The sequence below is a fragment of the Chroicocephalus ridibundus genome, chromosome 4, assembly GCF_963924245.1.
Source record: "Chroicocephalus ridibundus chromosome 4, bChrRid1.1, whole genome shotgun sequence".
NCBI classification, from domain to species: domain Eukaryota; kingdom Metazoa; phylum Chordata; class Aves; order Charadriiformes; family Laridae; genus Chroicocephalus; species Chroicocephalus ridibundus.
In genome coordinates, this window is record NC_086287.1 from 51,856,771 (window position 1) to 51,873,701 (window position 16,931).

The window sequence follows — 16,931 nt, forward strand, 5'->3', positions numbered from 1 at the left end:
GTTTGCTTTTCTTACACTATTTGTTTAAATTTTCATCTTTGGTGTTGTTTTGGGTTTTTTTAAATACATATGAGCTCCCCCTCAAAAATTCTTCAGCAATCAGTAAATTTATGATAAACTGATTATACTAATGGCTGACTATACAATTACTTTCAGCCATGATCTACTTACATTTCAGGCAAAGGACAGTTTGTAATTCAATGTTTCACTTCATTAAAACTGGTTTCACTTGAAATGTTCCACTCTGCATCTTAGCATATGCTGTTATGATATCTTGCCAGAGCAGAAGAGTTTTGCTTTAATACTTGAAAAGACAAAAACGCCCATAACGAAGAACAATCTTGAGACATAAGATCCTTCTCCCCTCTCATCTTCAAAACCTACCTGCTGATAATGAAACTGTTTTCAAGTTCAAACTCTGAAAATGCCAGTTTAAATACTTATCACAGAGTGCCTTCTACCAAAAGCAGGACATCCACAGCTTCAGTCTGCAGTAGGTAGGACAACCGAACAACGACAGCCTACAAGCATTACGACCAATTCATAAAACTCATCACTAGCTTCCACAACGGGCAAGATACTGAAATGGAGAGCACTGCTATCGTAACAGCAGATCTCACGCTACAGATTTTTCAGACCTGCTCCATTACTGCTTTTCTGCTCACAGACAGAGCAACCACAGGACAGGACACATCACAGAAACTATTCTGGTAAGATTTACCAGTTTGGAGAAAAAGAAAAAACAAAACAAAAGACAAAACAAAGTCTGTCCACAGGTGATAAATTAATTTTGTATTAGGCATTCCTACATTACTGCTCTGAAACAAAGATGCTTAAACCTCATCTCATTTCATCATGCTGCCTAACAAATGGTCATCTCCCTGTTACAGTCCACCAGATTTACAGCTAAGGGAGCAATTTCATTTCTCACCTGGTAGATAATCAGCATACAAATGGAAATAAGATGCAGGTTACTGTTGTCACAATAAACATTATAGTATCACCAGGAAAATTTTAATCCAAAGAAGTATGGAGCTTTCTAGCCTCCCAAGGTATCAGGCATCACAGAGTGACTGTAAGCTTATAACATTTTATTTCACATTTGTACAAAAGGTGCATTTTTTATTACCTATTTTATAGTCAGCAATCTTCACTTCCTATCACAACATGTGACTGCAACATTGCAATCATGCTTTCACCCTCACAGCCCTTGGCAAGTGCTGGTTACCATTGTAGCAGTTATCTTAAGCAGGATACAATGGCTGGAAGCTTCTGGGCCCTGCAGCTCCCCACACCTAAGGGGCAACAGGAACCTATGGAAGTCCAGCCAAGGACGTGTCCCTTTCCCTGACCCTATTCAAAATCCCTGAAGTTTACATGAAATCAACAAAGTCATCACCTGCTTACTTCAGTCCCAGCACCAAAAACATACTTGCAAGAGTAAAATCTGACAACATCCTCAACTATCAAACATCTGATAACCAGAAACTGATCTGAGAGAATGTGTCTGTGGGCACTGGCTTCTGCAAGAAATCCAAAACATTCTCCCCAGCATGGTTGTGCAGCTTTGCACTAAGTTTAGTACTTCCCAGATGCTCAACCACTGGCAGACTTAACATCTTCAGTAAATACCCAATGCTTGTTGTGTATCACCTCTTTCCTATTACTTTGTCCAGTTTCTTGACTTGCCAAAGCTCAAAGAATCCTTGTCCATCTTGAACGCACGGATGCGCTACACAAACCCACAGCTGGCTTGTGTACTGAGAGAGACAAGCTGCAGCACAAGACTTAGAGAGGATTGCATCAAAAACGTGAAATAGATGTACTGTATACATAGGACAGACGCAAGTCTTCAAGTAGACAGTGGTTTTCTTGTTCTCTCTACTTATATAGCAATAGAGCAGAACAGTGTTCAGCAGTGCTCTTCCCATGCGGTACATAGAGTAAAGAAATTCTACCAAAAGCAATACCTCTGAATGTCAGTACAAATGAACATCCATGTAAGAAAATACTAGGTATTTCCTTAGTAGCATCACAGAAGGTGTTGGGTTGGAAGGCACCCTTAAAGGTCATCTAGTCCAACCCCCCTGCAGTAAGCAGGGACATCTTCAACTAGATCAGGTTGCTCAGAGCCTCATCCAGCCTGGCCTTGAATGTCTCCAGGGATGGGGCCTTCACCACCTCTCTGGGCAACCTGTTCCAGTGTCTCACCACCCTCATTGTAAAGAACTTCTTCCTAATGTCTAATCTAAACCTGCCCTGCTCTAGTTTAAAACCATTGCCCCTGGTCCTCTCACTACACGCCCTTGCAAACAGCCCCTCCCCAGCTTTCTTGTAGGCCCCCTTCAGGTACTGGAAGGCCGCTATAAGGTCTCCCTGGAGCCCTCTCTTCTCCAGGCTAGTGGACATCACACAATGCAGATTACTGTGGTAAATATCACTCTTTAAGCAGCTCCTACCCCTGCTTGATTTTGGGGATGTTGGTTTTGTGTTTTTTTTTCTGGGCTTTCGAGATGTAGTTGCAAATTGTGATGAAAGCACATGTGTGGCCCTGCATGTTTATGCTGTCTGTGGAACAGGGCCCCAATGCCAACAGTGTTAGACCAAAAGACTGTCGGGAACAAGACACAAAAGCCTCCCCTTAATACAGAGCAAGTTGAGTACATTTTAAGACGTATAATATCTGCATTATATATTTGGCTTACGCATTAGAAAGGTCCTTACACTGAACTGTGACATCTCGGGGATCACACTCAGGAATTCCAGCTGTGCACTGCATTCTGACTTTCCAGCCAGTTGAAGATTGATATTTTTAAGACCTACTTCATAACTAAAACAGGAAGGTTTGTAGTTGACAAAAAAAGTAATCTTTTTCCGCTCACTTTGTAATCATACTTTTTAAAAGCAGTTCATTTAGCTAAATATTTGTGACTCTTACCATCATTTCTCTCCTTAATGGACAATATACAGGTTAAATAAAAAAAAAATTACATAAATCTATCTTCAAAATGTATTCAGTAGATTTAGGTTCCTTTGAATAAAAAAAAAGTTGTGTCTTGAAGATATAGCACAGTGGTAGTCAGGATTACAGAGAGCTCATTTTTCTTTTAGGGACTGTTTACATTTTATTGGTTTATTCAGCTATAATGTACGTGCAATTGTCTGGAGCAATCCTTTCCTAAATTCGCTGTAACTGTGCGTAGCTCAGCTTGTATTACTTAAGTAATACAAACTGTGGAAGAATATAAACAGAGATGTCTGTTTTCTAACTAACAAACGTTCTTCTACATTAACTTAACCCAGTAATGTTGTTAATCTAAGCTGGTAACTGGAATCCTTGCAGGACCTAACCCACATCCAGGAACTCCTGGGCTGACACTGAGCCAAAGCAAAGCACTGGGAACTGGGTCACACTATGGCACACGCAGGGCAGCAGGAGGGGACCAGAGGTAAGCACAACCTGCTTATACTGGCAAAAGCACAGAGAGATGAAAGAGGCTGGGTGTGCATGTGTTTGCATGCACCTGAGAGCTTGATGAGACTTGCAACGAGGCAGGGAGCTGAAAAGGAAAGCAAGGGAATCGGGGAGCTCCTGTGCGGGGAACAGAGGTTAAAGCTTCAGATAAATAGCCTCTTTTTGATTAGTTATCAGTTGCAATTAAAAACTGAAATTAAATCAGCCTGGTATAAGTTCATACTATATATCATAACAAGATAAAACCTTTCCCATGCAGATAAAGTCTTTCAGGATCAAAAGCACTATTTGACTCAACTGTAATATTAAGAATAAAGATGCAAATAACAGATCAAACTTTGCCTTGCAAATTTTCACTATCACAATCCAAGTCAACAGTTTCTTCTGCATGCTAACAGAACAACTGTTTAGACAGAGACATTATATAGTGTTTATTTTCTGTTAACTGAATTGATCCCCAGGGTTGCAAGGCTTCCCATCTGTACCCAGAAAAAGACTCAGTAGGAAAAGAAATATTTTCATGAATTATCAGAACTAAAGTTCAAAACAGAGTGAAGGCCAGGCAGAGACAAACTTATTCTCCCTGTTGGAAGCTTGCAGGCGTGCCAAATATACAGAGGAAGCAACATTTAAAAAGCAAATCTCCAAAGACCCCATAATCTATTCTTCAAAAGAAAAACAGAAAACATTAAAAAAAAGGTTTCAGAAAGCTCTTTGAATCTGCCCAAAAGTAAGCCAGAGCCTCTGGTTAAGTAACAGCAGGGTAACTGTTGTGCAAAACCAGCAGTTTGCAGTCAAAAAGCCAAAGTACTAACCTCCATACAAGAAACGGGTCTTCTTGGTCACCGCCCCCAGGCCCAGGTGGAACAGGAACATGGGGGGCAAGTGGCTGGGAAATCTTCGTATATAAAGATTAGTATCTTATAGCATGGAACCCTCCATGTTAATCTAAGGGTGCTATTACAAGCAAATATATTCAACGAATGGAAACATGTATCTTGCTATGAATAACTAGGTGAAATTTTGGCAACATTACTGTAGTAAAACTGAAATTAATAAGAAGGCAACACAATCTAGGTAAACAAACCTGAACTTTGCCTCAGGCTTTCCAAAAAAGGAACTACTGAAATACTTTTGCAAAGGCACCCAAACCTACAAAAGACTGATGAATGTTGCAGCTGAAGTTTGCAGTTGTGTAATTTCGAAAATCTTGAGTCCTATTACGCTTCTCCTCCTTCCTACATCCTTCCTCCATCTACACCAAACTCCAAACAAAGTTTTATCACAGAAGCTGTGAAACTTACCAATTCTTCATGACAACAAATACTCTTCAAAAAAGAGGAAAAAAAGAAACTGAACTTGATAATCTGACTTTTACCCACTGCGTGTCATCACTTCATCGCCCAGGCGCGATTCGGAAACAGACACAGCAGTACGCAGCCAGGCTACTTACACTGTCTGGAAAAGCGCCCGCTAAGATCATGTTGCAGAAATAATTCACACCTGCAGCAAAGCTGCACAAAATATCATCAACTTGGCGACTTTGACAGACATATGCTGATGGTGGGGGGAAAAAAGAGTTTCTACAAAGATGAACACGAATAAAAAGTAGGAAATTGCCCTTCAACACTCCAAGTGAAGCCAGGCAGGACCCGAGCATTTCGCTCGGGTGCACGGACCCCGGCGGTGCACCGGACAGAGGCCGCCGCGGTCCCCCAGCCCAGCCCGCCTGCCCACCGGCGGAGGCTCTGCTGCACCCGCGGCGGCGGCCGCCTCCGCCCCGGGAAGGCCTCAGAGGGCAGAAGGGGCGCGGGTCGGCCCAGCCCAAGCTGCACCAGCGGGGCCGCAGCCCCTTCGTCTCGGCGGCGGCTTCGACGCCCGACTCGGCCCAGAGGTGCCCGCCCCGGAACCATCCCGCCCTCCCAGCGCCTCGCCTCACGCCGGCCGCACACACCCCCGGCGGGGCGCCGGGACCACCTCGAGCACGCCCTGAGGGGGCGGAGACGCGCGCACGCCCCCGCCCTAGGCATCCCCGCCCGGCCCGGCCCACCCAGCGAGCCGTGGGGCAGGCGGTGCCCCGCGCCCTGCCCGCCAGGGGGAGGGGAGAGGAGCCGAGGGGAGTGAAGGCCGGCGGCGACCCCTGCCCGGCCCGCAACGAGCCGCTGAGGGGGGGCGGCGGGAGGCGGGGAGGCCCCGGCGCCCTCCTCCGCCGACCGGAGCACACCCCCTCGCTCCCGGGCAGCGCCCCGGGACGCCGCCACCGCCCGCACTCACCCGCCGAGCCCAGCAGCAGCCACAGCAGCCACATGGCCGCGGCGCCGGCCGCTCCGCAAACTTCGAGGCTGCTCCGCCAGTCCGGCCCCGACGGAGCTTGCGGCCGGGGGCGGTGGGGCGGAGGGCGGGCGGTGGGAGGGCCCGAGGGCGGTGCCCGCCGCCGCCCCGCCCCGCCCCGGCCGCCGGTCGTGCCCACCCGCTGCTGCAGCCGCCCCGGCCCGCCGGCGGCTCACGGCACCCCAGCCCGGGCGGGGCCTGCGCCCGCGGCGCCGCTGAGGGACCGGCGCGGGGCCACGCCCCGGGCCCGGGAACCGGCCGGGGAAGCTCGCGGGGGGCTGCAGGCCCGTGGGCGTCGTTGCCCGCCCTCTCAGCCGGGAAAGCCCGTCCGGGAGCCCCGATGAATGGGGCCCCGATTGGGTCTGCCCCGCAGAGTCACCCCGGGAAGGCGGGCAGCGCGGCTCGAGTTGTCGCCGAGCGTGCCGGCCCTGCAGGCCGGACCAGTGACCCGGCCTCTTGTTGCATGGCTGTCCGCTGCCGATCCGCCCTGCGGGTCGCACAGCTCGGTTCCAGCCTGGCCGATGGCACTGGGAAGCTCTTGCTGGCGACCACCAGCCAGATACCCACAGCACATCACAGCAGCACACTGAACCACTGAGAGCCGCCTCATCTTTCTCAGATCTGTTGCCCAACAGACACCTACAGCCAGTTTTCAGAACCGTGGAAGGTTGTGGTGGCACATATATGTGTTGTCACACAACAAACCCTGCGCTGTGTAGTAGCGGGTGGGAGCCCTTTAACGAGGCCTGGAAGAGTCAGAGGTCAGAGCTGCACCCCTGTGGACAGGCTGTACCTTCATAAGGTGCTTAAATGTTCGCTCTGCCCCTTCTGCAGTAAGAAAGGGGTATGTTCTCAAAAAGCCTCCTTTCCCAGCCCCTGATGCATGTTCCTCTCATCTTCATTCCCTAACTGGAAGACAAGAGACATTTTCATTATAGCCAGTCAATCAGAGCTAGCCTCTGGAATTTAATATCCTTGATAAAGCTCTGAAACCCAGCATTTAGGAAACTTAAATTGCATTTCCAGTTCTAGGGGCCCAATCCTGATCCCACTTGACTTCAATGGGAGGAGGAGCGGGCCGTGTTTGAAGGAACATTATTTTTCAGTATATAATAACAAGGAGTGAAGAAATGCACATTAGCATGTGAGCCATTCTGCTTTTATGGGAAAATCGCTGCCTGTTCATTAAGCGGTACCTTTTAGTTGTAAAGTATTCTCCCGTGTATGTGTCAAGCACATAAGTAGATCATGTGTATAGAATAAAGTTTAACTCTCTAAAAAGCTTGCAGCATGTATTTAATAGCTGAAGAGGAAGGCTTAGTGCAGAAGGTATTTTAGCTAAGAATTAAATCCAGTTTATAACGGTAAAAAGCTGCCAAACGATTTCTAAAATTGTGCTCAGCTAAGCTGGACAAAAATACTGGTTCAAGCAGAATTCTTACAATTCATGTTTAATGTAGTCGGAGGAGCTTGAGGAGATTTATTGACAGGGATTTCACACCACTTGGAAGGATTAATTTAATTTTTTATTTAAAATCAAACTTTTATCTGAATATCTAGATTTACCTTCTGTTAGTCCTTTAATGGTATTTTATCCCCTGATAGCTAATTCACACATGGAAGTCAGTTTGGAAACTAGTTTTCAGAAGGGCGTTTGAGACGGAGGAGTGGTTTCTGACCTCTGAAGGATGTGGCTGTAGGAATTTCTTCTACCTGCAAGGACACAATCCCCAGCCACTGCCCATCCTGCTCAGGCTCCCAGTGTTATGACCCAGCGTGACCCATCTTACCACTCAGTGAGCTCCAGCTAACTCATTCTGACTACAGGCAGCAACAGGGGTTAAAAGGCAAAACAAGGTGGATGTGTTCCTCCTTGGCAGTTACCAAAAAGCAAGATCTTCTAGTTTGCTAAGCGACTAAGTGGGAAGCTCTCAGGCTGTAAAAGCATTTCTTTCACCTCAGTCGCTTAGTCAGCACAGGATAAAGGGTCCAGGGTGATTTCTCGTCACCTTGTGGGTGTTGGGTTATGTGATTAAAAGTGTAATGCCCGTAAACAGAAAGATGCAAGGAGAGCAAAGACAGAGAAATCTCAGTAACCTCATCAGGGAAAATGGGGCACACCACACATTGGCTGCTCCCAAACACATCAGAGAAGACTGATTAGACCTTGTTACCTGGTGTGAAGCCTGCCAAGATAAGTCAACCAAGAAACTCCCCAATGCCTCGCAAACTAGAGGTGGTTGTTGCCTATGTTATAGGCCACATTAATGCATGCAATGGCAACAGCATTTTGGGAACATCTAAGACTTACTATACAATGTTTAGGGCAAAGACCAAAGCAGGGGAAAGGGAAGGTTTGAGGTGGACTGAGGAGAAAAATACATGGGAAAATAAAGGGAAAAGAGGATAAAAGGGGCTGGACCAATGTAGCTGAGCCCTGTGTTTGATCACCACAGCCTATCCTATATTCTAATTAAACACTAGCAAACTTCAAACTAGATTAGCCAGCAAACACAAGGTCTGACTATTTGTAACTGAGTGCACCACAGACCTCAGGTCAACAATACACACCCTGGTTCACTTTACCCTTATATGAACTGCCTTCATATCTCCGGGGTGGATTTCTAGTTTTGTAGTTGGATGCAACATGTGATCCCAGCTCTGTTGCAGACTTTGTGGGGCCTTGAGCAAGTCACTCTTGTCAATCCATGCTCTGACTCTTGATGAAACTACATGTACACCACAAAGGTATTGCAAGGATAAATAAATAATTTCACATTGCTCAGAATGTGGCTAGATTCTAAATGCCTACCTGTAATGCAGGGTACCAGCCAACAAACAAGGAATATACCCTGAAAAAAGATTATTTAATTGCGTCTGTTGGCTTCATAGTAAATTATGCTGAAGTAATGAAGAACTGCGCTTGGCCTGTGGTCTTGGCAGAATCTGCTATGAGAAAGCCACTTATTGTAGCTTTGTGCACAATGGCTAAGGGCTAGAAATGGAAATTTTCGTCAGAGCCAGGCTTGTCAGAGAAGGGCCGTTTATATTAGCACAATTGCTACTAGCCAAAGTTTCTGGTGCTTCCTTTACTGCTCTAAAAGATGTGGAATTTTGCTGCTGGATTTTAATTTCCAAATGCAGCTTCACCTTCTGCCCTATCTTGAAATGGAATCGTCAGTCCTCTGATTTATAAACATCCCAATCTCCTGACATCAAACAGCATTTAATAAAACTGCATGGGACGGCAGTGTCCACATGGCCCATGTAGTTGCACTCTTCCACGAGAAGGTTGCAGGTGGCTTCAGGAAGCTGAAGGAGGGACAGATGTAATGGAAATACTAAGGAGGCTGGGGATGCCCTGCGTGAGTACACTCTTGTGTGGGTGCCGAATTAGGTGTAAGAGATACACAATCATTCTCTCCATCCACATGCAGTCTGTTCTACTTAGAAATTTCTTTCTGGCAAATCTGTGAATAAATCAGGTGCTTTTTAGCAAACTGTCAAAGTTTGGGTGTCTGATGACAGTAGAACAGGTGTGAGGGTATCCCTCTTAACAATAAATTACTGTTATTGTCCATGTTACCCTGCTGCCAAAGGGTAGGCATTTAATCTTCATAATGCAAACCTGCTAGCAGGATTGTGGGATTTAACCCCTTTTTGGTTACATATTCTTTTGAGATGCCCAGAAGAAAGATAACCAATAACATAAAGGGTTTCCTATGAAAAAAATTATCCAGATATTTATTGAAACTAATCTCTGCCAATTATTATTAACCTCAAGAGTGCTCTTTTTAGGTTATTGTAGATGACGTAGTGTTCAACTCATACTGGCAGACTTGCCGGTTCTTACTCTGGGGGGCAAGGATTATTCCTAAGTATATTGCGGGGGATCTGTATCTCCAAGAAAACCTGACCTTTCTAGGAGGTACCAGTGCTCAGCATGTTGTTAGCTGAAGCTCAGATTTTTCATTTCTCGTTTCTAACCAGCTCAGTATATAACTCATATTTAACTTCACAATCATTCTTAGAAGCTGGAAGTTGTTTTTTAGGGAGTTCACACTGGTTTGAGGCAAAAGAGCAACATGCAATAATGTCTCTAGATGCAATCTAAATTTGCTGTCTTCCATCTGGAAATAGTGCTCTGAAAAAAATTAATTCTAGTCATTTATATGTGTCATGCCCAAGTGACAGGATTGATGATGATGAAAAGTCAGGACTGTGTTAATTAAGGATGAAAATCTGTAATAATTTATTGCAGTATTTTGTATATGAGTGAACTGCCACTTAGCAAGCCAGGGAGTTGAGAGCTGTGCTTAGCAACATCTTTTTCGTGGATTCAAAATAATAATAATCCCATTTTTAATATATTGCAGCAAAATGATAAATGTAGATCCAAATACATTTACAAATTTCTCATCATCATTAACATCTATCAAGTTAAACAGGTATATTAGCATATCAGCCTATATCCATTAGAATTCACCTCCGTTATGGCTTTGCAACATTTTGATCTTTAGCTCTGCATCAAGCTTGAATCTCTCCTGACTGTTGCAACATTATTCTCTTTAGAAAACAGAGTAAGATATTAGTTTTCAACGGAGGAGTCATAATAGGCGTTCAGATTCCCTCACATCACTCGTATGCTTCTAACATCTTAACAGACAAAGGTATGTGTATGCATTTATGTGGTCCTCATCACTATGCCGGTTGAAAACATAAGGATCAAATCAAAAGTAAGGCACAGTTCTCAGACATGTGGCATTACATTGTCAGTCTTCTCAAAAAGCAAATTGAACTATGATGGAGCTCAAAGAGTGAGTGAGACAAGTCTCCCCCATCCCCTGCTTACCAGGGGCTCCAGAGCCTGCAGTGACAGGAGGCACCTGGACAAACTAACACACCTTTCCTTGAGCTCCAGAAGTGCCAGGCTTGGATTTAGGCATCCGCTCAGCTGCCGTGGCCTGCCTCTGTGCTCCCAGGAGCTCACTCCTCACAGCTGCCTGAGGCATGCGAACGGTTAATACTAGGACCGGTGTCTGCAGATTCAAGCTACTCTATATTCTGCATGTAAAAAGGGTTTCAGTGAGTACCCAGAAAGAGTATATTATGACAGACCCAATCAGGGATGTTCTGCTTGTACAAACTAAACTAGCTTAAGTGTTAAATCCTCCTCTCCTGCCAGGCTCTGGGCTCGGCACGATAGAAAATGTGCAGAAACTCCTTGCTCTACAATAGCCGCTGGCTTTTCTGTCCTAGTGCTATGGAAAGGGAAGGCCCTGAAGCTCTGGCCCATTCATTTTCATTTTATTCTTTGTACAATCTGCAGAGAGGCACCTTCTGCACAGCTCCCATTTGGCCTGAGTTGCAGCTGTAACAGCATTCTCTGTTTGGGACCAGTGATGGAAAAGGCTTGCGATGTCAATTTGTCCATACCCGGGGCAGCGTGGGACTGCTCTCTGTTGCACAGTAAACCTTTACGTGCCCTACCTAGGTCCCTCTTACTGACCCACAGGGAGGGGGCTGCCATGCTGTGCTCCAGGAGACTACCCCACGCTCTGAGAGTGCGTTTAGACCCTTGACCACTCTTTCTGGCTCATCACTGCTTGAATTCCTCCATCTACCTCCTATCTACCCTTCGCTTGTGATTTTGGGACTGGGGAGAAGTGCGGGGCAAAAATCCTCCTCGGCCTCTATTTTGTGCCACAGGCATAACCTTGGGCTTCACAATTTCAGTCCTGTCCTGCCCTTCCTTAGCACAAATTGCATCAGTGGTGATGCACGATTGCTTCACTGTTAGTACAATAGGTTGTACTTGGTTTTGAGCTCTGCCCTACTGCCAAAGTCATGGTAGGAGGCTGTAATGCCACAACAGCAGCAGCATGTCCTAGGGCATAGCCCGACAGCAGGGCAAGGGGCTTAGCTCATCACTCTGCCCACCATGATGACAACTCGTGAATATTACTGGGTGATGTCTACGTTTTCCCCCGTAACACAAAAGATGCAGGATCTATCCCTGAGTTGTATTGCTCAGGTGGCATGCATCTGTTTTTCCTTCTCCTCATTTTCCTCTGAGCTATTTTAAATTTCAGCTGGAGCATTTTCAGAGCAGTTGTCCCACTCCCAGCTACCTCCTCCCCCCGGCACAATGTATGTGGTTGCCCCAGTCTGTCTAGACAATTCCACATCCCCACATCCCTTGCTCAAGCCAAGCAAATTCCCAATTCCAGCTACTCTGATACAAAGGAAAAAGTTTGAAATCAGAAATGCTGGTGGAAAGCTCTGATGCCTGTTTTACCTTTTAATCCTACTCTGTGGAGCAGCAGGGGGCTACACTAGCAGATTCAATTGCAAAATAAAAGCACTTTCAAAAAAATTGCATCCTTTCCTTACATATTTATAAATGTACATATAAATTAGGCATTCTGTAGTTACAGTTCTCTAGCTACAAAGCCAGACAAAGTTCTTGTTTGCAAGCTCCTCACCCCTCAGCCCTCACCCACTCAGGTCACAGTTTTATTATACCTGACCTTCTGAGTGCTTGTGTTTTCCAGAGGGACTCACTAGAAATCCATTGCATTTGCAGGGTTGTTTTTTTTTAATTCAAAAAGTAATCTTGTTTCTTTAATGTGAGTTTTATTCATTATCTAATGTGTCAATATTTTCAGCTAATGATTTCAAAATAAGTAATCATAGATAGCATATAGAACAGCAAGATGATTATATTGTCCCCAGGTCTTCCCATCACCTCCTGAACAATTAGCATATCAATACTTTCCATTAATGTAATGGGCAGTGTCTGAAATTTCCAGGCTGCTTCCAGAATCTAAAGTAGATGAAAACAAGCAAACAGAGAGGATTATTTGGCAGTAGATAATCAATAAATGAATGTCCAGATCAATAAGTATCCCTTAGCAGGACCACAGCAGTTTAGCTACAGCTGTCCCTTAAAGAGGCTCTAACAAACAATAACAAAAGTCAAATTGATATGTCTTGATGATGAAAATTTGCTGTAATTTGCAGGAAAATGCCATAAAACTACATTATGTGTGTAAATCCCCAGCTAAAGTAAAGTGTTACACCACTTCTGGTGTCTGTGCCACTTGAAGGTCTGAGAGTTTAACTCACGCCTCTGATTTAACATCTGTTTTAAAAGCAGCGTGCCTCTCCTTTGCTCCAGGTCATTAAAAAAACACATCATGAAAGCCTCCTTTTATGTGCATATGTGGGAATTTATATTTTTTTATATTTTCACAAAATATTTGTTGCTATCTCACACTGATGCCTTTGTATACAGGGTAGAGAAAATGTAACAAGCAGCAGGCAAGTCATTAAAAATATAAGGTGGGGAGGGAATGGAATAGCCAGGATCCTAAAACCTTCATAGGAAAATAATACCTAAGCTAAAATTGGATTTTCTGAGTGCTAGATTTTAAATTAATTCTTTTTGAATTGAACTCTGAGGTCCTTAATCAGACACCTTTAAAAATGGTCTTGACCACAAAATGACTTTGTGATTAGGTAAGAGGGGAAGAAAGGAACCCATCTTGTCTCTTCTAAGCCTTCCTGAAATTCAAGGCAACAAGATGTCAGGAGAAGATAATCTATATGGTGTTTGCAGTTCCTATCTGGGAACCCGGCTGGTATTTGAAAAACTGTGAATTAAGTCATCTTGTGTTTTCTAACAAGGGTACATTGAATGTTTGCTTACATTAAAATGTTTGTTTAAAATGTTATAATTTTAAATGGTAATCTGGAATTTGGACTTTGTCCAAAATTCAGTCTTTTCAATGACTAATGTTCCTCAAGCTGTTCAAGGATAAAGTCCTCCTAGAAAGCACTGTTAGAGTTCATCTGACTTTTTAAACATCTGCTTCAGGATGAGCTAAATTCCCAGAAATGCCTATTCCCTCCACCAAATGTGAAAAAAGCCCACAATGTCTGGCTCCAATGGAAACAACTGCACTGTAAATGCCCAGAGCTAAAAGGAGATGAATCCCCCCCGCAGTGTGACAGCTCATACAGTCACAGTCAGACATCAGACTGGCTGTGCCTGAAGTGAAGCGTATCCTGTTTACGGATCCAGAGCCAGCCCTCCTGGGGCAAGAGGGGGTGCTCGAACTGGGGCTCAGATCACTTCCCCCGCACCTGAGGTGCAGCCATCAGTACTGAGTACAGCAAGAAGTTTGCACCCTGGGAAGCACGGGAGGCTCAGTAGAAATTTATGACCCACACAGTAATTTGTCCAGGTTTCTCTAGTTCTCAGAAGTGTGAGGGACTCACTGGTTATTGCAAGGACCATTAATGACACGTCATTTTTGGGTGCATGTGGAAAAGGTAAAACTTCAGTGTTTGTGGCGTGGTTAGCGGGGTGGCTCTGGCAGCCCTGATTTGAGAAAAGCGCATCTTCCATTTTCTTGCCACAACTTCTGAACACTTTGAGGCTTCCTAACTGAGAAATAAGCTGGCTAAACTGTGTTTAATATATAAGATCACAGCACAAGCTTGTATGACCAGAAGTCTGATGCAGGGGCAAGAAATACTGCATCTCTGTTTCCTAGTGCCTGACAGAGGAAGAGGAGCAATGAATTTGACACACCACCTCAGTTGTCTCAGCTGGGCTGCACGCAGTATAGACATAGATATAGTATGCATTTAGATAAGGGATATGCTTTACATATTTCTACAGTATTTGCCGTTTGTTTGTTTGTGATCAATGCAGGGAGCTGGAAGGGAATAAGACCCCAAGCTGTACACGGAGTTGTTCTTATTTTACACAAGAGAGCAATGGCATATTGAAACACTCACTTTGATGGTTTCCCTGGTCTGCAGGGAGTGCTCAGTAAAAGCTTTCTGCTACGTCTGGATCGACATAACTGGGATTGTTGGTCCCACATGAATTGAGCCAGGAAGTACTGCAGTACAGAGATGGTCCAGATAGGAAAGCAAATGTCACTGACAGGCAAGATCTAATTTCAGTGTTAGGCTAATGATGTGACTGATGCTGAGCCAGTAGGAAATTATTATGGCCGAGATTAGATTACGCATGCAATGTCAGAAGAGCCCTTTTCCACCCCTGTGTGCATCCCTACCCTTTGCCACCACACTCCAGAGAGCAGCAGGCCCCTTGCCTCTCCTCCATCACACTTTTACTACAGATAGGTTAGAAAGCTGTATAAGCAATTACAAGCTCTATAATAATGTTCTTAATAATATTCTAGCAGCCACCTTCCCTCACCCTCTCCTGAAATCTCACAAAATTAAAAAAAAAAAAGGAAAACCTGTCTGTATGGCAATCCAAAGTGACCTCTCTTACACATGCACTGGTATTTGTTTCACCTGACAGAAGAACAAAGGGCTTGTCAGGGCCAGGGACTGATGGGACCATCAGCAGGGGCCAACAGCAAAATGAATGAATGCGCGACAAACAAGAATGGGAATTTGAACCCCAGCACCTCCAGCCACACCTGAAACTCCCCAGCCAGCAGATCCCTCTGTCCCAGCATTGGCCAGCATGTCTTCATCAGCAAAAAACTTTCCTTCCCCAACAAAAGGGGCAGGTTTGGGTTACAGTACAGGACAGCTCATGTTTGTGAAATGTTCTTTCCTGCCACACTGACTAGGAGAGAAGCCATCTTTGCTCATACCACAGCCAGAGTTAGCATAGCACTCTGCAAAGCCACACATCCACACATGGTGGAACACCAAGATGAAGCTCATGTTATGCAAGAGAGTGGCCAGGTATCAGGTAAAGGACTATCCAGCTGACTTCAAGAGACAAAGTACAGCTTTCATGAACGTAGGGAAATACCACAGAATCACTACTAGAGAAGCTATTTCTATTGCATAGGTGTACAATCAAACCTCAGCACAAGATAAGCCCAGGTGAAAAGTACGAGTAGATGTAGGAGTAGATATAGAAGAAAGCAGCAGTGATCCCTGCTTCTTTGCGTGTGGCTGCATAACAACAGAGGTTATGCAGAAAGTGGAGATCCTGCATGAGGGAAGGTTTGGGTTTCCCCACTCAGCAACATGTACTCAGCCCCCTGAGAACCACCCTGCTTGAACTCAGGTGGACCTGAATCAGCTCTGGTGACACAAATGTCTCACAGGTGTGAGTCAGAGTTGAACTGAAAATAAAAGATAGTCTCATTGGCTTGGAATTTCATACAAAACCAGTACAAATTTTGATCTGAAAACAAAATGTTCCCAAAGTCCAATGGGTTCATTTTTTAGAAGCTGGTGCTGATGCCCATGAAATAGCTTCGTTACTGTTTGTATTACACTTGCGGTTTTGCATGAGATGTTGCACAAATACTTAGCATGGGCCTGTCCTGCACCTACATGGCCGTCAGGTTGATTGATTCGGGTTATTTGGTAACAGCTGAGTGTTTATTTATTCAGTGTATTGTGAGAAGCCACTTAAGGTTGATCAGAACACTGTATAGGCATTCCCTAGAGTTAGCTTGTAAAAATTTAGTGATATAAACAGGGAGTGCTCCCTTGAGCTTGCAGATGTTAGCAGAAGTCAGGCCCTAGTGGAGCTGTTTGAAATGCTGGTGACTGGACTTGATGGGATGGCATGAAAATGGGATTTATCTTTATTAACCCTCTTTTCAAAGCTTTATTTTTGAGTCAGTCAATTCTTTCCAAGTTTGACCTTATTAATGAATAAATAGTGACTAGCACTGAAATGTGGCAAGTCAGATTAAATTGGCCTGAAACTAGCTGAGAGGTGTCATTTAAAAGATACCTGTCCCTACTCTAATTTCTCCAAAAGACAAAAGCTCCATCTTAGGAACGTATTTAAGTAGAAGTTTCTGTCCTATACAGTCAGTCAAGATTGTAAAGTGTAGAAAATGGATGAGTAAAGAAAAATAAAGTTGGGAGAATCCTATGGCAACCAGAGTTGGAGACTCGAAAAGAGTAAAACAAGTTATAAAATTATTTTTTTCAAGAGTGAGAGGCATCCTAATAATAGCATTAGTCCATTGTGACAAATTTCCTGTCTTCATCACTGAGGCAGGAGTACACAATTTTTTTTCTGTTCTGTACAGAGGAAGGAGTTAATGAATTGATACCACATCAGGTCTGTTAAGATACTTTAAAGCAAATGGTAAGTAAA

General features: G+C 44.6%; 1 protein-coding gene across 2 annotated transcripts in view; it reads right to left on the reverse strand.

Moving 5' to 3' along the window:
* Positions 1–5,858, reverse strand: part of LDLRAD3 (low density lipoprotein receptor class A domain containing 3) — a 111,420-nt gene extending 105,562 nt beyond the window's left edge. For both annotated transcript variants that reach the window (XM_063333767.1, XM_063333766.1), the window contains exon 1: positions 5,750–5,858. In XM_063333767.1, the coding sequence (XP_063189837.1) occupies positions 5,750–5,783 (34 nt within the window). In that variant the 5' untranslated portion in view covers positions 5,784–5,858. The remainder of the gene's footprint in view (positions 1–5,749) is intronic.
* Between the last annotated feature and the right edge of the window lie 11,073 nt (positions 5,859–16,931).